At 42.4% G+C, this 22,583-nt stretch overlaps 1 protein-coding gene across 1 annotated transcript in view; it reads right to left on the reverse strand.

Moving 5' to 3' along the window:
- The window catches only part of LOC111966184 (dedicator of cytokinesis protein 3), an 83,521-nt gene that overhangs the window by 56,921 nt on the left and 4,017 nt on the right, over nt 1-22,583 (reverse strand). Inside the window, exons 2-6 of the mRNA XM_023990623.1 lie at nt 18,715-18,798; nt 18,513-18,553; nt 16,108-16,163; nt 13,697-13,793; nt 9,978-10,126 (exon numbers count right to left, since the gene is read on the reverse strand). Coding sequence (XP_023846391.1) covers nt 9,978-10,126; nt 13,697-13,793; nt 16,108-16,163; nt 18,513-18,553; nt 18,715-18,798 — 427 coding nt within the window. The remainder of the gene's footprint in view (nt 1-9,977; nt 10,127-13,696; nt 13,794-16,107; nt 16,164-18,512; nt 18,554-18,714; nt 18,799-22,583) is intronic.

A 22,583-nucleotide genomic window follows, 5' to 3' on the forward strand; every position in this document is an offset into this window, starting at 1 on the left:
TATGTTAAACAAATCAAAATACATTTTAAAATTCTTCATATAGCCATCCTTTGCCTATGATGACAGCTTTGCACAACTCCTTTGTATTCTCTCAACCATCTTCATCTGGAATTCTTTTCCAACAGTCCTTTAGGAGTTCCCACATACGCCTTTGCCTCTAGTTTGGCTGCTTTTTCCTTCACTCTGCGGTCCAACTCATTGCAAACCATCTCATTTGGTTGAGGTCGGGTGATGTGGAGGCCAGGTCATCTGATGCAGCACCCACTCTTCTCCTGGGTCAAATAGCCCTTACCACACGCCTGGATGTGTGTCTGGGTTTCAATTATCCAAAGGACAGATTTCCACCGGTCTAATGTCCATTGCTACATTTTCTCTTGGCCCAAGCAAGTCTATTCTTCTTATTTGTGTCCTTTTAGTAGTGGTTTTCTTTGCAGAAATGCAGACGCGTGAAGGCCTGATTAACGCAGTCTCCTCTGAACAGTATATGTTGAGATGTGTCCTGTTGCTTGAACTCTGAAGCATTTATTTGGGCTGCAATTCTGAGGCTTGTAACTTAAATGAAATTATTCTCTGCAGCAGAGGTAACTGGGTCTTCCTTTCTCATGAGAGCCCAGTTTCATCTCATAGCGCTGGATGGTTTTTGCAACTGTACTTGAATAAACTTTAAAAGTTCTTGACATTTTACGGATTGACTGACCTTCATGTCTTAAAGTAGATGATTGCACCGTCATTTCTCTTTGTTATTTGAGCTGTTCTTTGCCATAATATGGACTTTGTCTTTGACCAAATAAGCTATCTTCTGCTATACACCCCTACCTTGTCACAACACAACTGATTGCTCAAACGCATTAAGAGGGGAAAGAAATTCCACAAATTCAACTTTTAACAAGGCACACCTGTTTATGAAATGCATTTCAGGTGACTACCACACACACAGCGTTGAGAGAATGTCAAGTATGTCCAAATGTGTCAAGGCAAAGGGTGGCTACTTTGAAGAATCTAAAATATATTTTGATTTGTTGGTTACTACATGATTCAATATGTGTTATTTCATAGTTTTGATGTCTTCACTATTATTATACAATGTAAGAAAATTGTAAAAATAAAGAAAACCCTTGAATGAGTAGATGTGTCCTAACTTTTGACTGGTAGTGTCATATATTAATTTTCCAGGTCTTGACATTGTCCGTTCTGAGCTATCCTTCTTAATGTCTTTATTTGTGTTCCTCTGTCTTTGTAGTTGAATATGCGCTTGAAATTCAGTACTTGATCAAAGCGACCTTACATATGTTAGACAGTGCCTTCGAAAGTTTTCAGGACCTTTGACGTTTCTCCCATTATTGTTACTTTACAGCCTTATTCTGAACAATAATTATAAAATAAAACAATGCCTCAGCAATCTACCACAATAGCCCCATAATGACAAAGACGAAAACAGTTTGTGAGGAATGTTAAGCAAATGTAATTAAAAACAAAAGACACCCTTATTTACATAAGTATTCAGACTTTTCTTGCTATGAGACTCAAAAAGTTGCACAGTGCATCTCCTGTTTCCATTGAGCATCCTTAGAGTGTTCTACTACTTGACTGGAGTGCACCTGTGGTAAAATTCCAATTGATTGACATTATTGGGAGAGGCGCAACCTGTCATATAAAGGTGCCCACAGTTGCAGTCATTCAGAGCAAAAACCAACCATGCGGTTGAAAGGAATTATCGTCAGAGCTTCCGAGACAGGATTGGTCGAGACAGATCTAAGGAAGAAGTACCATTAACATTTCTGCAAGATGAAGTACCCAAGAACACACGCCTCCATCATTCTTAAATGAAGTAAGTTTGTGGAACCACCATAGACTTCTTAGAGCTGGCTTGCTTGGACAAACTGAGCACAGTCGGGAGGAGAAGGGCCTGGTCAGAATGGTGACGAAGAACCGATGTCACTCGACAGAGACCAGAAGTTCCTCTGTGGAGATGGTAGAAACCTTCCACAAGGACAAAAACGTCTCCGCAGTCCAGCACACAACCAATTAGGCCTTTTATGTAGCAGTGCCAGACGGAACCCTCTCTCAGTGAAAGGCACAAGACAGTTCTGCTTGGAGTTTGCGAAGACACCTAAGACTGTCAGACATGATAAACAACATTTCTCTTGTCCTGATGAAACCAATAAGTTGAACTCTTGTGCTCTGAATGCTTAAGTGTTCACGTTCTAAAGGGACCTGCACCCACCTACGGTGAAGCATGGTGTGGAAGCATCAGGCTATGGGAAATGTTTTCAGCGGCATGGACTGGGAGACTATAGTCGGATCAGGGAAAGAATGAATAGGAGCAAAGTACCTAGATGATGGAAACCTTGACTCCACAGAGTGCTCGGACCTCAGACTGGGGCAAAGGTTCACCTTCCAATTAGGACAAAGTACAATTACAGGGTGCGACTTGGACAAGTCTCTGAATGTCCTTGAATGGCCCATCCAGAGCCCGGACTTGAACCTGATCGAACATCTCTGGAGAAACTGAAAATAGCTGTGCACAATGCTCCCCATCCAACCTGACAGAGCTTGAGGATCTGTAGAGAAAAGAATGGAGAAAACTCCCCAAATACAGGTTTGCCAATCTTCTGTTACTACCATACCAAGAAGACTTGAGGCCTGTAATCCTGCCAAAGGTGCTTCAACAAGTCCTGAGCAACGTCTGAATACTTATCAAATGTGAATTCCTTTTTTCGTTTAAATTATATAAATTAGCAACAACTTTCAACTTTTGCTTTGTCTTATTGGTTTGTGTGTAGGTTGATGAAGAAAAACATTTAATCCATTTTAGGATAAGGCTCTAACCTACAAAATGTGGAAAAGTGAATGGTCTGAATACTTTCCAAAGCACTGTTATTATGGGGGACGAAGAAGGGGTAGTCATTTAAAAAATCATGTCAGCCCTATATATTCACACATTGAGTCCATGTAACTTGTTGATTGTTATGCTAAATTTGACCCTCTTCCTAATTTAGTTTTTAAATGATTAAGTTGTAAAAGTGTAGATTTTTATTTTCATTTTGACATGGAGACTTTTGTGTGTGATCAAATGACAAAATAAAAATCACAAAAAATCTAATTACAATCCAACATTTTAACGCAACAAAAGAGGGTGAATACTTATGATCCCCACTGTTGTTGGCCCTAAGGAAATAAATGGACCCTAAAACATTTTTGCCAGCGCCATGCTCCATACTCCAGTAGCACCTGTAGAGAGAGATCTTTGGGCTCCGTCCTCATATCAAGCGAAGAATTATGTGAAAAGGCGGTTGATCAACTTGGACTTTTCCCCTAGTCTTATGAAATGGATTTTGGGTCGACGTTAGTGGACATCATGCTTAGGCCTGAATTCAGTCTTTACAGAATACCTTTAAGAAACCTTTTTTAGTGTAATGAGTGAGGTAACGGCTATTTTATTCACAAAACTGATGTGGAGTAACCTGTGTTGTGTGATCTGACCACTGGCGTCTAACCCTACGGTTGTAAGAATACTCCATGTGTTTTCAGTCATCACTCAGCCTCTACTGGATGATGCTAGGTGGCTGAGTGTGATATTGTATGCGCACACGTAATATTCTCTCTCTTGGGTTTTTTGGATACTACATGATTCCATGTGTTATTTCATAGTTTTGATGTCTTCAGTATTATTTTACAATGTAGAAAATAGTCCAAATAAAGAAAAACCCTTGAAWGAGTACAGTGCCTTGCAAAAAGTATTCATCCCCCTTGGCGTTTTTCCTAATTTGTTGCAATACAMCCTGTAATTTAAATAGATTTTTATTTGGATTTCATGTATTGGACATAACCAATTTGGACTATTTTGCGTAAGTGAAATTAGAAAAATTACATGTTTCAAAAAAGTCTGAAAAATGTTTAATAAACAGAAAAGTGGTGCGTGCATACGTGTTTACCCCCTTTGCTATGAAGCCCCTAAATAAGATCTGGTGCAACCAATTACCTTCAGAAATCACAGAATTAGTTAAATAAAGTCCACCTGTGTGCAATCTAAGTGTCACATGATCTGTCACATGATCTCAGTATATTTATACACCTCTTCTGAACGGCCCCAGAGTCTGCAACACCACCAAGCAAGATGCACAATGAAGACCAATGAGCTCTCCAAACAGGTCAGGGACAAAGTTGTGGAGAAGTACAGATCATGGTTGGGTTATTAAAAAATATCAGAAACTTTGATATACCACAGAGCACCATTAAAGCCATTATTTAAAAAAATTGAAAGAATATGGCACCCCAACAAACCTGCCAAGGGAGGGCCGCCTACCAAAACTCAGACCAGGCAAGGAAGGCATTAAATCAAAGAGGCAAGAAAAGAGTCCAGAGATAACCCTGAAGGAGCTGCAAATGTCAACAGTGGAGATTGGAGTATCTGTCCATAGGACCACTTTAAGCAGTACAATCCACAGAGCTGGGCTTTACGGAAGTGGCCAGAATAAAACCATTGCTTAAAGAAAAAAAATAAGCAAACACGTTTGGTGTTTGCCAAAAGTAAATGTGGGAGACTCCCCAAACATATGGAAGAAGGTACTCTGGTCAGATRAGWCTAAAATTCAGCTTTTTGGCCATCAAGGAAAATGCTGTCTGGCGCTAACCCAACACCTCTCATCAACCCGAGAACACCATCCCCACAGTGAAGCATGTGGGTGGCAAGCATCATGCGGTGAGGATGTTTTTCCATCGGCAGGGAATGGGAAACTGGTCAGAAATGAAGGCACGATGGATGGCTCTAAATACAGGGAAATTCTTGAGGGAAACTTGATTCAGTCTTCCAGAGATTTGAGACTGGGACGGAGGTTCACCTTCCAGCAGGACAATGACCCTAAGCATACTGCTAAAGCAACACTTGAGTGGTTTAAGGGGAAATTTAATGTCTTGGAATGGCTTAGTCAAAGCCCAGACCTCAATCCAATTGAAAATCTGTGATATGACTTAAAGATTCTGTACACCAGCGGAACCCATCCAACTTGAAGGCGCAAATGCACATTTGTGGCCTGCTGGAGGTCATTTTGCAGGGCTCTGGCAGTGCTCCTCCTTGCACAAAGGCGGAGGTAGCGGTCCTGCTGCTGGGTGTTGCCTCCTACGGCCTCCTCCACATCTCCTGATGTACTGGCCCTGTCTCCTGGTAGCGCCTCCATGCTCTGGACACTACGCTGACAGACACAGCAAACCTTCTTGCCACAGCTCGCATTGATGTGCCATCCTGGATGAGCTGCACTACTGAGCCACTTGTGTGGGTTGTAGACTCCGTCTCATGCTACACTAGAGTGAAAACACCGCCAGCATTCAAAGTGACCAAAACATCAGCCAGGAAGCATAGGAACTGAGAAGTGGTCTGTGGTCACCACCTGCAGAACCACTCTTTATTGAGGGTGTCTTGCTAATTGCCTATAATTTCCACCTTTTGTCTATTCCATTTGCACAACAGCATGTGAAATTTATTGTCAATCAGTGTTGCTTCCTAAGTGGACAGTTTGATTTCACAGAAGTGTGATTGACTTGGAGTTACATTGTGTTTGTTTAAGTGTTCCCTTTATTTTTTTGAGCAGTGTATATACATACATAAATAAACACATATTTGTATATAAATATACAGTGCTTTCAGTAAGTATTCACACCCCTTGACATTTTCCACATTTTGTTGTGGTACAACCCAGTCACTGCAAAGATAAAGGTGTCTTCTAACTCAGTTGTCTGAGACGAAGAAGGAACCGCTCAGAGATTCTCCATGAGGCCAATCGTGACTAAAACAGTTCGAGTTTAACGGCTGTGATATGGAGAAAACTAAGGATGGATCAACAACATTGCAGTTAGACCACAATACAACATAAATGACAGTGAAAAGAAGGACGCCTGTATAGAATTCAAATTATTCAAAACAAGCATCCTGTTTGCAATAAGGCACTAAAGTAAAACTGCAAAAAATGTGGCAAAGAAATTCACCTTATGTTCTGAATACAAAGAATTAGTTTGAGGCAAATCCAATACAACACATCCCTGAGTACCCTCATATTTTCAAGCATGGTGGTGCCGCATCATTTTATGGGTATGCTTGTGATCGTCAAGGACTAGGAGTTTTTTTTAGGATAAAAATAAATGTAAGAGCGCTAAGCACAGGCAAAATCTACAGGAAAAACTGGTTCAGTCTCATTTCGAATAGACACTGGAAGACAAATTCATCGTTTAGCAGGACAATAACCTAAAACACAAGGCCAAATATAACTGGAGTTGCTTACTAAGAAGACAATGAATATCCTGGAGTGGCTTAGTTACGGTTTTGACTGAAATCGTTCTTGAAAATCTATGGCAAGACTTAAATGGATGTCTAGCAATGATCAACAACCAACTTGGCAGAGCTGGATGAATCTTTAACAAGAAATATGCAAATATTGTACAATCCAGGTGTGCAAAGCTCTTAGAGGCATACCCAGAAGGACTCACAGCTGTTATCGCTGCCAAAGGTGATTCTAACATGTATTGATTCAAGGGTGTGAATACTAATTGAAATGAGATATTTCTGTATTTTCATTTTCAATTCAATAAACGTGCTAAAATATAAAATAAAAACATCTTTTCACTTTGTCATTATGGGATATTGTGTGTAAATGGGTGAGGAAAAAACAACAATTTAATACATTTTTTTATTAAGGCTATAACAACAAAATGTTGAATATAAGTCAAGGGGTATGAATACTTCAGCCACACAGTAAGCTCAAAATTTTGGACACACCTACTCATCCAAGGGTTTTTCTTTATTTTTACTATTTTCTATATTGTGAATAATAGTAAGACATCAAAAACTATGAATAACACATATGGAATCATGTAGTGACCAAAAAAAATGTTAAATAAAATATATTTTAGATTCTTAAAGTAGCCACACTGCTGCCCTGATGACAGCTTTGCACACTCTTGGCATTCTCTCAACCAGCTTCACCTCAAATGCTTTTCCAACAGTCTTGAAGGAGTTCCAACATATACTGAGCACTTGTTGGCTGCTTTTCCTTCACTCCGCGGTACAACTCATCCCAAACCATCTCAATTGGGTTGAGGTCGTGTGATTGTGGAGGCAGATAATCTGATGAAGCACTCCATCACTCTGTCCTTCGTTGGTCAGATTGTGTCTTAAGTTCACGGGGGCCTCGAGGTACGTTGGGTCATTGTACAAAGGACAGATGTCCACTGCTCGTGTTTCTTGGCCCAAACAAGTCTTATCTTATTGGTGTCCTTTCGTAGTGGTTTCTTTCCAGAAATTCAACCATGAAGGCCTGATACACGCAGTCTCCTCTGAACAGTTGATGTTGAGATGTGTCTGTTACTTGAACTCTGTGAAGCATTTATTTGGGCTGCAATCTGAGGTGCAGTTAACTCTAATGAACGTATCCTCTGCAGCAGAGGTAACTCTGGGTCTTCCTTTCCTGTGGCGGTCCTCAAGAGAGCCAGTTCAAGATGATAGCGGGATGAACAGGCCGTGGCTCAGGTCCTTGATGATGTTCTTGGACTTCCTGTGACACTGGGTGCTGTAGATGTGCTGTAGGCCAGGCAGTGTGCCCCCAGTGATGCGTGAGACTGATGTCAGACTCCACCCTCTGGAGAGCCCTGCGGTTGCAGACGGTGCAGCCCGACAGGATGCTCTCTATGATGCATCTGTAGAAGTTCGTGAGGGTCTTAGGGGCCAGGCCAAATATCCCCAGCCTCCTGAGGTTGAAAAGGCGCTGGTGCACCTTCATCACCATTCTGTCTGTGTGAAGGGACCAATTCTGGTTGTCAGTGATATCCACGTAGATGTACTTGAAGCTTTTGACTCTCTCCACTGCAGCCCCATCAATGTGGATTGGGGCGTATTTTCTGCCCTCTCCTGTAGTCCACGATCAGCTCCTTCATTATGTTGACGTTGAGAAAGTGTTAATTCTCCTGGCACCACTCCACTAGGGCTCTCACCTCTTCCTTGTAGGCTGTCTGRTCATTGTTGGTAATCATGCCTACCACGGTTGTGTTGTCAGCAACCTTGAAGATTGAGTTGGAGACATGGGTGGCCATGCAGTCATGGGTGAACAGGAAGTACAGGAGGGGGCTGAGCACGCACCCCTATGGCGCCCCCGTGTTGAGCATCAGCATGGCAGAGTGGTTGTTGCCTACCTTCATCACTTGGGGTCRTCCCATCAGGAAGTCCAGGACCCAGTTGCACACAGAGGGGTTAAGTCCCAGGGCCCTGAGCTCAGTGATGAGCTTGGGAGGGCACTATGGTGTTGAAGGCTGAGCTGTTCTGCCCCTGAACAAGGCAGTTAACCCACTATTCCTAGGCCGTCATTGTAAATAAKAATTTGTTCTTAACTGACTTGCCTAGTTAAATAAAGGTAAAATAAAAAATATATAATGACAGAAGTGAGTGCTATGGGACAATAGTAATTTAGTTCAGTTACCTTCAATTTCTTGGGTACAGGAACAATGGTTGACATCTTGAAGCRAGTGGGGACAACAGATGGTGATATGGAGATATTGAATATTTCTTTAAACTCCAGCCAGCTGGTCTGCATTTGCTCTGAGAAGACATCTGGGCCGGCGAGGTTTAACACCCTTAAATCACTTACTCACGTCGGCCATGGAGAATGAGAGCACACAGTCCTCGAAGCAGGCGAAGGTGTTTAGCTCGTCCGGGAGCGAGGTGTCGGTGTCTGCAACGTGACTGGCTTTCCCTTTATAATCCGTGATTGTCTGGAGTCCCTGCCACATACACTGAGTGTACAAACCATTAAAGATACCTGCTCTTTCCATAAGACTGACCAGGTGAATCCTGGTGACAGCTATGATCCCTTATTGATGTCACTTGTTAAATACACTCCAATCAGTGTAGATGGAGGGGAGGAGACAGGTTAAAGAAGGATTTTTAAGCCTTGTGACAATTGAGACATTGATTGTGTTTGTGTGCCATTCAGAGGGTGAATGGGCAAGACAAAATATTTAAGTGCCTTTGAATGGGATATGGTAGTAGGTTGCCAGGCGCACTGGTTTTGTGTCAAGAACTGCAACACTGCTGGGTTTTTCACGCTCAACAGTTTCCCATGTGTGTCAAGAATGGTCTACCACCCAAAAATCATGGAAATCCAGCCAACTTGACACAACTGTGAGAAACATTGGAGTCAACAAGGGCCAGCATCCCTGTGAAATGCTTTCGACACCTTGTAGAGTCCATGCACAGCCGAATTGAGGCTGTTCTGAGGGCAAAAGGGGGGTGAATGACTCAATATTAGGAAGGTGTCCTTAATGTTTTGTACATTCAGCGCAAGTCCCGTTTTGCCTCTGATTGCCTCACGGAGTCCGTAGCTGGTCTGTTTGTACACGTCAATGTTCCCAAACACATTGCCATGGTTAACTGTGGTAATTTGGGCTTTCATTTTTGCATGAATGCTGCCATCGATCCAAGTTTTTTGGTTCGGATAAGTATCTAATCGTCACAGTGGGATCAACATCCTCTATGCCCTTCCCGAGTCAGTGTATACGTCGATACTATTCTCAGAGGCGACCCGGGAATATTTCCCAGTCCGCGTGATCAAAACAATCTTGAAGCTTAGATTCMGATTGGTCAGATTAACGTTGAACAATCCTTACCACGGGAGGTGGTATTCTGCCTATAGGTGGGGAGGAGCAGAACGGAGGCGGTATCTGATTTGACAAAGGGAGAGCGAGGGAGGGCCTTGTAATCAAGGTATATTAGTCATAAAAATAAAAAATAAATCCAAGGGGGGCGGGGGGTGAATAGTTATGATACCCACTGTATAGATTATCTAGGAATCGCTTTGTATAAACAAATCTGCTAAATGACCGTGTCAATACATTACATCGACATTATGTTCTGTAGCAGGATACAGACGGTATTACAAATGCACACACAAACATGATATGGGCCCTGGCCCATGCGCTACACTACATCAACTCACTCGTTGCCCCAGTCCAGGCGCACGGTTATGTGGCGTTTGATCTCTCTGGTCTGGTCCTGGGCCAGGTGACCCTGGATGAGCTGCCGACGCAGGTCAATGAGCTCATTCATCACATGACGCAGCTTKTGGAACAGGTCCACCTTGTGCTTCTGTGGGGATCACACACACACAACAATATGATCAAAACATACATGTAACATTACACATTGGCTCTTGGACATTCCCACAATACAGTATGTCTATATTGGTCTGGACTCTGACATTTCTATGTTAGCATCTCTATTCTTATGAGAGTTCCCTGGTCTGCTATGGAAGTAACAGCAACTCCAGCTCCAGGCACCCTCATGATTCAATCCATGGTTTTAAATAGTCTTCCATTATGGAGACACACAACTAGGCAACTAGGTGCTGTTAGATTGCAAGTGTTCCTCATGACAGTAGTAGAAGGTCAGGGTTATGAGACTGTAATGAGTGTTAATGAAACACACTAACATGGCTGTGTCATGAAATAACTTAGGCAGGAACTTATACAGCCATAAAAGAAAATGGGCGTTCAGTGAAACCCGTTTCTCTGTTCCAAACAACCAACAAGGGTCTTTCTTTTCTACTGGAGGCGACATAGTTACCACATGAGATCCACAGATAGAGCTATAGTACCATCACAATTAATTATACAAATAAAAATATATGTCCTACTCAGTCCTTACAGGGTTTCATCAGCAAAATTAGTTTTTCTCTATGATTAAGGACAGCACTTTTAATTGAAGCATTTTATATTCCTCCCATTTGCCTGACAAGCCCAGACTACCTCCCAGGTTTGTTTATATAAGTGCAAAGTTTAACCGCATCGACAACGCTCATGTACATTTAATGAGGGTAAACATTCCATGTTCTCAACCTGCTGGTGGCTGTAGGAAAACAACGATTTTAGTCAGAGCCGATTAGGCCTCTCGGTCGGCTGTTCTGTGAGGACTAATTATGTACATTACAACAGATACACACTAATTCAAAGGCCATCGCTCCCCGAGGTACCACGATGCATTCTAATTGCAATATCCCTTGAGCGCAAAACATGAAAGGAAAACAAATAAAATGTGTAAACATCTAGCCCAGGGGTGTCAAACATATGGCGTGGGGGCCAGATCTAACCTGCAAGGGGGTCTAATCCGGCCCACGAGTTATAAATAATATTCCAAGAATATATATACTTGCAAATGACTCAAATCAAATCCAAACCGTGTAGAAATGATAATGGACCTACATTATTACAGTTTCTTCACTGTGTCCAGTTCACTAATAATCACCGAAATGAAAGCTAGAAAGTCAAGGAGCATAAAAATTCCAAGAACGATGGATATACGACAATTTTATATATATATATATATATATATATATATATACTATACAGTGGGGAGAACAGTATTTGATACACTGCCGATTTTGCAGGTTTTCCTACTTACAAAGCATGTAGAGGTCTGTCATTTTTATCATAGGTACACTTCAACTTGTGAGAGACGGAATCTAAAACAAAAATCCAGAAAATCACATTGTATGATTTTTAAGTAATTAATTTGCATTTTATTGCCATGACATAAGTATTTGATCACCTACCAACCAGTAAGAATTCCGGCTCTCACAGACCTGTTAGTTTTTCTTTAAGAAGCCCTCCTGTTCTCCACTCATTACCTGTATTAACTGCACCTGTTTGAGCTCGTTACCTGTATAAAAGACACCTGTCCACACACTCAATCAAACAGACTCCAACCTCTCCACAATGCCAAGACCAGAGAGCTGTGTAAGGACATCAGGGATAAATTGTAGACCTGTACAAGGCTGGGATGGGCTACAGGACAATAGCCAAGCAGCTTGGTGAGAAGGCAACAACTGTTGGCACAATTATTAGAAAATGGAAAGAGTTCAAGATGACGGTCAATCACCCTCGGTCTGGGGTCCATGCACGATCTCACCTCGTGGGCATCAATGATCATGAGGAATGTGAGGGATCAGCCCAGAACTACCGGCAGGACCTGGTCAATGACCTGAAGAGAGCTGGGACCACAGTCTCAAAGAAACCATTAGTAACACACTACGCCGTCATGGATTAAAATCCTGCAGCGCACGCAAGGTCCCCCTGCTCAAGCCAGCGCATGTCCAGGCCCGTCTGAAGTTTGCCAATGACCATCTGGATGATCCAGAGGAGGAATGGGAGAAGGTCATGTGGTCTGATGAGACAAAAAAGAGCTTTTTGCTCTAAACTCCACTCGCCGTGTTTGGAGGAATAGAAGGATGAGTACAACCCAGAAACACCATCCCAACCGTGAAGCATGGAGGTGGAAACATCATTCTTTGGGGATGCTTTTCTGCAAAGGGGACAGGACGACTGCACCGTATTGAAGGGAGGATGGATGGGGCCATGTATCGCGAGATCTTGACCAACAACCTCCTTCCCTCAGTAAGAGCATTGAAGATGGGTCGTGGCTGGGTCTTCCAGCATGACACACACCGAAACACACAGCCAGGGCAACTAAGGAGTGGCTCCGTAAGAAGCATCTCAAGTCCTGGAGTGGCCTAGCCAGTCTCCAGACCTGAACCCAATAGAAAATCTTTGGAGAGCCGAAAGTCCGTATTGCCCAGCGACAGCCCCGAAACCTGAAGGATCTGGAGAAGGTCTGTATGGAGGGGCCAAAATCCCTGCTGCAGTGTGTGCAAACCTGGTCAAGAACTACAGGAAACGTATGATCTCTGTAATTGCAAACTAAGGTTTCTGTACCAAATATTCAGTTCTGCTTTTCTGATGTATCAAATACTTATGTCATGCAATAAAATGCAAATTAATTAATTAAAAATCATACAATGTGATTTTCTGGATTTTTGTTTTAGATTCCKTCTCTCACAGTTGAAGTGTACGTATGATAAAAATTACAGACCTCTACATGCTTTGTAAGTAGGAAAACCTGCAAAATTGTCAGTGTATCAAATACTTGTTCTCCCCACTGTATATGAGGAAATATAACCAATTTTCAGTGCACGAATGCGGCCCCCGGGGCAAAATGAGTTTGACAACCCTGATTTAGCCACTGATACATCCTGTTTTTATGGATGGTAACCGTGGTGACTGGCTACCACACAGGGGGGCAGAGTGAGTGCCCGAAATGAGTAGTGTTAAATCAGTGGTTCGAATTTGKTGTGCTTGACAGGAAGTTACATCACCACAGTCTTGCCCTAGGCTCCTTGGCTGCTCTGAGCATAAGCAGTCCTCAGTGACAGGTTATGTAAAAAGTTGCTGCCAGCCAAGCTCAACAAAATCTCCCTCCCTCTGCTCAGGTCAAACCTCAGCTACGTATATCCTCCTGCCCCCTCCACACTTAGCAAGATTAGGGTATATTTAGGTCTCTATAAACATTTATACAGTGGGAGGCTGATGATGATGTATATACAGTATGTTCAACCCCAATGGTTTTTGCTATCCCCAGTCTTTTGCAAATAGACATGGCTTTTTCAGCTATTGAATGAGGTGAACACTGCATACTGCAGGTAAAAATGTATATCTCATCAAATCTTTTGAGCTAAGTATGTCAAGCAGGGGTGGGTGCAGCTCCTTTCCTCTTTCCCTTTCTGATCAACCACTCTTCTAACCCTGTACGTTGCATTTAAATGGAGTCAGTGTTTTCTCAAAGCTAGACAGAGGTTTCCCAGTGAGAAGTGAGGCGATTACTGACCACGTAGAGTTGCTTCCATAGCACGCCCCATTCCTGCAGGGTGGAGGTGGTCTCAGTGATAATAGGGTCTTCCAGAGGCACCACCGTCTCACACAGCCTAGGGTGAGACACACACACACAGTTATAGAAACAGAGTCAGACACTCGAAAACCTAAAGATTAGACAGAGACAGACATATCTGCCTACAGTACAAATAGAGAGAAAAAAAAACCACAAATGAGCGAACCAACACACACACACTTAGATCACTGCCCTGTGCTGGCACTGTAATGACATAACTCTTTCATGATGAAAAACTACATTTCACTCAATTGTGAAATTAGGATTATAAAGGATCACTAGAGCAAAACCACAACAGACAATTTATATTTCAGAGTGCCAACCACGAGACTAAATGGAAGACAAGAGAAAGACCTTAAGCAGGAGAAAAGGAGAAGATAGCCAGCTTATGTTGTGAAATGTGGTTCTCTGCACTCTGGCTTTGGATTCCATAATGGTCTACTATGTATTGCCTACATTAAAATACCCCAATTGTGTCAAGCATTCATTTGTTCTATAGAAAACGTGTCTAGTTAAAAACACAAGACAGTCCATCCATTACATAACAAGTCAGAATGATACTCTATAGCTCTGATGCACTGGGAGAACCTGTAGGTGTTTTCATATCAATAACCAGGCTAAACTGCAATGCACATTTCCCAAGTTCAACCCTTTGAGCGGGGAAGTGTAATAATGACAATTTCCAAGTCTGCACCTATAATTGTTTTAGAAGCAAACGAGAGCTCTCTGAATGTGTGTTATAAGTGCACTGGAGGGTGGTGATATAACACTATGAACTATCCTCCCGGTCCACACTGTCACTGATCCCTGCCTGCAGATCTAATCTTCATCAACACTGGCTGGTATAAGAGCTTGCCTGCCTCCCTCTTTGCACTGCCCTCTCTCTGCTTCCACTGCCATGAACAGCTTTTGTGCCTTAAACAGCAGCACAACTCGGATGACCACTGGTGTCGTGTGTGTCCGTGGGAGAGCAGTGTGTGTGTGTGTGGGAGCATGCTTCACTGGCAGAGCAGAACTAATGCCRTTGAATTACAGATCCTCACAGATCAGTGATGAGGGAAATGAGGCAACAGAAATGGGTGGGACATGTACACACCACCCCATTGTTGATTAATAAATCTTACCCAATGGCAGCTCTACAATATGTTGTGGAAAAGATAGAGCTTCYTTTGGCTTCCAATAACCAGTGATTCTCCACCTTATACCTGAAATTATTGGCACCCTTGATAAAGCTGAGCAAAAAATAAATACAAATACTGAGCTGTTGTATGCAACAACAAAAAAAGGGCAATTATATTATACAATTTCTCAGAGAAAGATTATTATTATTATTTTTTTAATCTCGAAAAGATAAGGGGGCAATACTATTGGCACTCATGTTTTCAATACTCCAGCACCCTCCCCTTGCGAGGATAACACTGCGCCTTTTAAAAAAAATATTTCTGAGATTGGAGAACATTGGGAGGGATCTTAGACYATTCCTCCATACAGAATCTTTCCAGATCCTTAAAACCCTTCGTCTGTACTTATGGACTTCCCCCTTCAATTGAAACCACAGGTTTTCAACGGGGTTTAAGTCCAGAGACTGAGTTAGCCATTGCAAAACGTTGATTTTTGTGGTCAATTAACAATTGTTTTGTGAATTTTGATGTGGGCTTGGGGATATTGTCATGCTGTAAGATATATTTGCGAGCAGAGCACCAGTTCCAATCCAAGTGCCAATAACATTTAGCAAACGGCATCATGAACTTCACAAAGTACCAGAACATTTTAGCCAAAAACCTGGTTGCCTCTGCTAGGAGGCTGAAACTTGGCCGCAAGTGGATCTTCCAGCAAGACGATAATAATAACCCAAGCACACATCAAAGTCCAGAAATAAATAGTTAAAAATCAACATTTCGCAATGGCCATCTCAGTCTCCGGACTTAAATTCAAATAACAGGTTTTCAATGGGGTTTAAGAGGGCAGTCCATAAGCTCAGACGAAGGATAACTAGGATGTGGAAAGATTATATATGGAGGAATAGTCTAAGATCCCTCCCACTGTGTTCTCCAATCTCATAAAACATTTTAGAAAAAGGCTCAGGGTCGTTATCCTCGCAAGGGGAGGGTGCTGGAGTAYTGAACAGAGGGGTGCCAATAACTTTGACCCTTATCTTTTTTAGTTTCATGATTTTYTGTAGTAAAATAACATRATTTCCCCATTGTTTTTGCATAYAATATCGCTCAGWATTTGKATTATTCACTTGATAGAGTCGTTTTTGCTCGTCATTATGAAGGGTGCCAATAATTTCAAACCTGAATGTATCTCTGACAAACATGGCTCATATGATTTAACAGAAAGAGACTCACCCTCTGTTGGTGACTGTGGATTTCTTCAGGTGGACATAGGTGGTTGGGAATATACCCTGATGGATGGAAAGGGCAGAAGTATATTTTTTTTTAATGTAGCAAGGTGCTGCAACTGAAGACCATAGTCCTGTGCTCTACATGCATGTAAACAGTATGTCCCACATGTTGCATGTGTGTGTCCCTGTGTTGTACATGATATGCATTGGTCAACTGTAACGTGGAGCAGTAGTTAGAGGAGCGGAGTTCTTGACAGAGAAAAACTACTGTAGCAACAAGCTACTCTTAGATTGTGGCTATTTTAATACTGCTCCAACTCTCTGACACACACACACACAAACAAACTGAATATGCAGCAGCTCAGCCCCAATTGTCGCTTAGCTGGGAAGGGCATGAGAGACAGAACAGTGCCAACTGCCACCCTTGCAGTTCCTCTCTYTGGCTCTAATCTGCCAGATGTGATGAATTGGGCACAGTGAGSACAGTTAATTGTGGCGGCTCAGGGAGAGTATGAGGGCAAGTGAGGGAGCGTGGGAGGAAGAGTACATAAAAATGGAGGCGTATTGGTGGGGGACTGTAACTAGCTGATGAGAGTAGTGAGAGCAGAATGGGCATTCGCATCCCATAAGACCTCTAGCTATCTGCCAGGATTGTGAGGAGTTTTAGTGTGTCTTTCTGGAACAGTATGTTATCTGACAACTCTAAATCTGACTGACCTTTTATTTCAGCTCGACTCAAAAGAATGATGAGACAGCAGAGGTATTGTCTATCACTGTCATGACATTGAAGAGGAGTAAACCACATACAGATCTGGGACCAGGGCCAGGCTAAGGTATCACAGGTTCTTCACTGGTTTCACAGCTTATTAAGATACTGACTGACTGAGTGAGGCCTCCAGARTGACACAGTGGTTTGGAGGCGTCACTACAGACCCGGGTTTGATCCCGGGCTGTATCACAACCGGCCGTGATCGGGAGTCCCATAGGGTGGCGCACGATTGGCCCAGCGTCGTCGTCAGGGGGGGGGGCTTTACTTGGCTCATTGTGCTCTAGTGAATCCAGGCTGACCTCGGTCGTCAGGTGAACGATGTTTCCTCCAACACATTAGTGCGGCTGGCTTCCGCGTTAAGCAGGCGGGTGTTAAGAGGCGCAGTTTGGCTGGTCATGTTTCAGAGGACGCATGACTCGACCTTCGCCTCCCGAGCCCGTTTGGGAGTTGCAACGAAGAGACAAAATCAAAATTAGGGAGAAAAAGGGGGGTTTTAAATGTTTTTTATAAAAGATACTGAGTGATTGGTATCATGTGTCAGACATTTTGATTTGGAACATGAAGCCGGAGAAACGGGTACAGTTATAAACATGGTTTACTGAACAATTGATTGGATCGGAAGTGGATGCGTCAGTAATATATAATTACCATGTACTGCAGTGCAGAACATATTGATGGCAGCAGCTATAGTGGAACATTGCCTGGAGGTACTGGACCTATGTAGTTCAAATATAGTGTACGTACACATCCAACAAACKTCCACAGGTGCAGGCAGGTACTAATAATACCATAGAAAAAATAAGATGAATACCTGCACACTTAGTAATCGAATCAAAATCGAAAAGAAACCCTGTTTGTCGTTTCGTGATCTATTGTTGTATTTCTGTGCATCTTGGCACAGTATAAAAGCTAGGACACATTTGTTTCTTACTGTACCTTTTGAGACCTTGTGTTAAATGGAGCTCTACCTGGAGGAGAGGTTTGCCAGTTTACATGGAACTGCATGTCAGAACAGCAGCCTGAGCAGGCTCTCTGGAGGGAATGTACGAGCAGGAGACGCCTGATTGTGGGTGGGTGGACGGGTCGGTCTCTCCCTCTCTCTCTACACAAATGGCTTCATGCTTTTATCGGAGATGCAAGCTCCAACGTATTCTCCCATTGCACTCATCTCATTGGAAGCCAGATGACGTAAACTCAGTGCCACATTGTAGGCCTCTGTGTGAGTGGTAAAACACAATTTACCACAGATGATCCATCAGCATGTATGTGTGGGTGTGGAAGGTGAACTGATCAAAGAAATGGTGGAACTCTGATTGTATATGTACCGCTACTCGTCCAATACAACGCCTCCAGACATTCCAAACTGTGCATTGTATTCTCTGCCACACTGAGGGAGGAGAGAAAATATGGTAGATTGCACCTAACACATACTAATTGCGGTGCCCACACATGCTTACATTTCTTAGTGTTGTCATGCTGAGGTTGAGGTTTGCATGAGGAATCACTTTGCTGTGAGTAAATAGCTTCAAACAAACAGTGGCTGATAGCTGTCTGGTCTAACAGGACCACTCTCAATAATAGCGGCAATACAAGTAGTGAATGTAAAGTGTGATTCTAAAAGAAAAGGCTGATATGTTTACCTTGATTGAAGGCTTCTTGGTGGAAAACCCTCTGTACCAGCCTAAAGAGAAACCAAAGATTCATAGTCCCTGTTCAGCTGGTTGATATGTCTACACACACACACACACACGCACAAACCACAAAGTGCTTATTTTAGATGAAGGTAAAGTGAGTATACTATACARTGTTATTCTCTATAAACTGTTATTCAGAAGCTCTTACCTTCACTCTTCTCCAGGATCTGCACAGTCTCTCCTATCTCCAGAACCAGGGCCTGACATACTGAGCCCCGGAAGTTACAAATAACTGAGAGGAGGAGAAAAAAAAAGGGTAAACATGGTTAACTTCATGAAGTTATGTCTGTTTCTGTTTTAGCCAACGTGTTTKTTTKTTTTTTTATGATATTGTTTATTCGGTGAATAGAGATTACTCAAAGACTCAAAGCTCTGCTCATCATTACATCCCTTTCCTGTCAACAGAAACAGTCAAGTACCCAGCCTAAGGATGAGATACTCTGTCCTTGGCTTTACCCTTGTGTTACTTTCCACGAGGTGCATCCCTCCCCATCAGTCATGTTTTCAAACAGCATGCGTTTCGGTTTGTCGCCGAGCTGTTATCACAGCTTTTTTTTATTTTTTATTTTTATAAATAAGCTGTTTCCTGGAAACATCTAAACAAGTCCTTGCAAAGGAGCCCCAGCTCAACCAACTGTAAACAGGCTCCCCTCCCTGAAGTGTGTAGGCATTTAAAAAAAGGCAATTGATTCTTAAGCAGTCCTGATTTTAATACAACGTTAAGTCCCCAAATACGCTCCTCCATCATATCTTTGCATACATCTTCAATGCTGAACTGAACTGTGTGCTGTCTGTGTGTTCTCACTGCAGCATAAATTCAACCAATGCCCTTTAAAGTATGCAGAGTACTGCTGGCTGAATCAAATACTGTGACTCAGAGAACACGATTAAGGATGCATTAGCGCCATCTTCAGGGGACCCGTACTATAGAGTACTACCTATAATACCTCTTAATGGCGCATCAGTCGAGTAGCAGAGTCACTTAACAGCAGAACAGAGATGTAATGTCTACAGGCCTCAGTACAAGGCAAACTTGTTTGGCGACGACAGGGCTCCATTCACGATTCCAAAACCCACAAACGGTGGCCCTTGGAGGAGGGTTCTGTGTGAGTCATTATGCTAATGACCCAGWCAGGGGACCCAATGAGCGGGGGGAGGGGAGAAGGGAGAGGCCAGAGCACTTGTTCGGTTTGTGGGAAACGAGCACTTAGTTCCTCTGCGAAGGTAACTATGGCAACAGATCATCTATAAAACTGTAGGGCTTTCTTCACTGTATAACTGYTGCAGGGATCTGGGCATTTTAAAATGGCAAGATGTGTCGCTGCTGCGCACAGGGTCCAAATCACAAGCACAGGGCATAGATCCGATGGAGAGAGAGATGGAGAGATAATCTAAACATATAACCATCTAAGTGACAAGAGAGAAAGACTTGAAGAGGGATCTTCTTGTCACCTTCTCTAACTCTGCTTCAAGTCTATTACCAACCTGGCCTAAACATTCTCTACTTGAAAGTCCTCGTCTTTTAATGTCCCCTACTTCATTTAAGTTGCTTAATTACACTGGAACCATTATGAGACCCTCAGCAGAGTGCCCATGTCAGGACAAGATGGGACTGTTTCACTGGAGATTGTGGTTCTATTTTAACAGGCTCTGTTGACACTGCTCTTTACTTGGATTTGAAATATTCCCTTGCTGAAATCTGGATCCATGTTTTATCTCCAATTACATCACTATTCCCAATATTGTGCCTCAAAAGTAATGCACTATATAGTATCTCCAATTACATCACTATTCCCCATATTGTGCCTCAAAAGTAATGCACTATATAGTATCTCCAATTACATCACTATTCCCCATATTGTGCYTCAAAAGTAATGCACTATATAGGGAATTGGGTGTCATTTGAGATGCAAACCGAGAAACAAAAATCTGCATTACTAAAAAGTATTGAACTCACTTCCTTTTCCATCTATCTATCTATCTATCTATCTATCTATCTATCTATCAATCATAGGCCTACTGGGGTGGTGCCCATCACCACCCCAACAGTACAGTTACTGTACACAGCAATACAGGGAGTGACTGTAACAACAACAGTTGCGTTCAGCCAGAGTTCAGATTCAAACTGAAAATGTTGATGTGTGAGTACATTAGGGTGTGTGATAAATTAGACTTGGCAGAAGCAAGGCATTTTCACAATCTTAAATCAACAACTGGTGTGAGTAAAATAATAACCAACAGTCAACGGTAATGGCCGTGCTCACTCATCGGATAACACAAACCAAGACAAAAATGTACAGTAAAAGTAGCGAAGTGAGAGAGTAATATCTAAATGGGCAAAAGGAAAATGTATGAACGATGTTAGAGTATTAGGTGGCATGAAGTGCCACTGTTGATGATTTGCAACAAACTGATGTTAGTTGATGAGCCTGCTTACGATAGCTATTAAGTCTGAATATGGCATAACTGTGTTAGGAAGATGTTCCTAATTCCTCAACTTTCGAATTCAGATGAATGTGATTTTTTGCAGAGATTCAGCTGAAGCCATTTTTTAAAGGCAACAGCAGTTTCTGTGGGCCCACATAACAATGTACGATGATGGTTGGCAGATGCTGCAGTTTTGTGCTCCCTGCAGTGTGAAAACAGAGGAGAAAAGGGCCACACACACAAACCCACCCAACCACCCACACCAACAGAGAGAAAGAGAGTCTTACTTACACACACCCACACAGAGAAAGAGACTTGCCTACACAGAAGACAGAGATCAAGGTTAAGTCAGTGTTGCTTTGTAAATTAGTAGGCCAATGTTGTGGAGTTACAGGCTCCTATCAGTCATCCTTTGTTAGGTTTGTAAAGTGAACAAGAGAAAACAAGCTCAGTTGAATTGATCCTGGCTTTTTAAAACAGTGTTTACATTGTTCACTTTTATATCACATGGATGTCTACAAAGCCATTTGTATGGTTGTCGCTATCTATTCAACCCAGGTCTTTACAGTGTGTGTCACTCTCTCAGTCTCCAGGCTAAATCAATGCAAATAGCCTCGCTCAAATATGCACAGCACACAAAATTATCATTACTATGCACCAATTTGTATGGTCATCAAAATGCCACAATGTGGAAACAATTTGATCTATAGAACTATTCATCAAAATGAAAATCAAAGTAGTTTCTCTGGCGATAAGATAATGAACTCCAGACTGAAGTCACAGTCATCCAAGAATGATCTATCTATTCTTTCACCACAGACATACACATCACTCATTGTAAATACCGCTTAATTGAACATGGAGGAGGTAGGTTACTGTTCTCTCAGTTCAGTTTTGATTCTGTGTTGATGGAAACATTTAGCGGACAGACAGCACACATGGTCAGGAAAACAAAGCTGAGAGAGAGACAGACATACTGTACTAGATTGTACTGTACTATGCCCCGAAGGGCAGTTTAAAGGGCAGCAAGCATCAAACCCCACCAACAAGAGTAAATGMAACCCTACATCTCTTTTTGGGCCAACTTCACATGAACTGAAGCAAAAGCAATGTATTTACATAGTAATTATGTTAACAGGGACAGCATAACAACAGTACACCGAGGGTGGGCATTGTTTCTGAGGAGGCTTTATGGTACCATAAAGAATGTACAGAAAGGAGTATACTAACAGATGGATGTTAAAGGGACAGTTCACACAAATTTAAAAAATGACATATCCCGTTCAAGTCACGGGACGATATCAGCAACTTTCACGCATGGAATGAATTAATTTATAAGCAACTTAGTTGAGCTTCACAATCAATTATAGATGTTTTCAGATCATTTGGACATGATGCGCGAAAAATGCTAATATTGGTCCCATGACTGGAAACAGTGCCAGGGAAACTTAACCAAAGCATAGATTGCTGTCATACCTTGTCCAATGAAAGCTTGCCGGGTTATGAAACCAATGTGTCATTTTGTAACACGGGTGAACTATCCCTTTAAACTGCGGCATCTTTACTTGCAAGATCATCTAAAACTACAGA

This window comes from Salvelinus sp. IW2-2015, linkage group LG7 (assembly GCF_002910315.2).
Source record: "Salvelinus sp. IW2-2015 linkage group LG7, ASM291031v2, whole genome shotgun sequence".
Taxonomy (NCBI): domain Eukaryota; kingdom Metazoa; phylum Chordata; class Actinopteri; order Salmoniformes; family Salmonidae; genus Salvelinus; species Salvelinus sp. IW2-2015.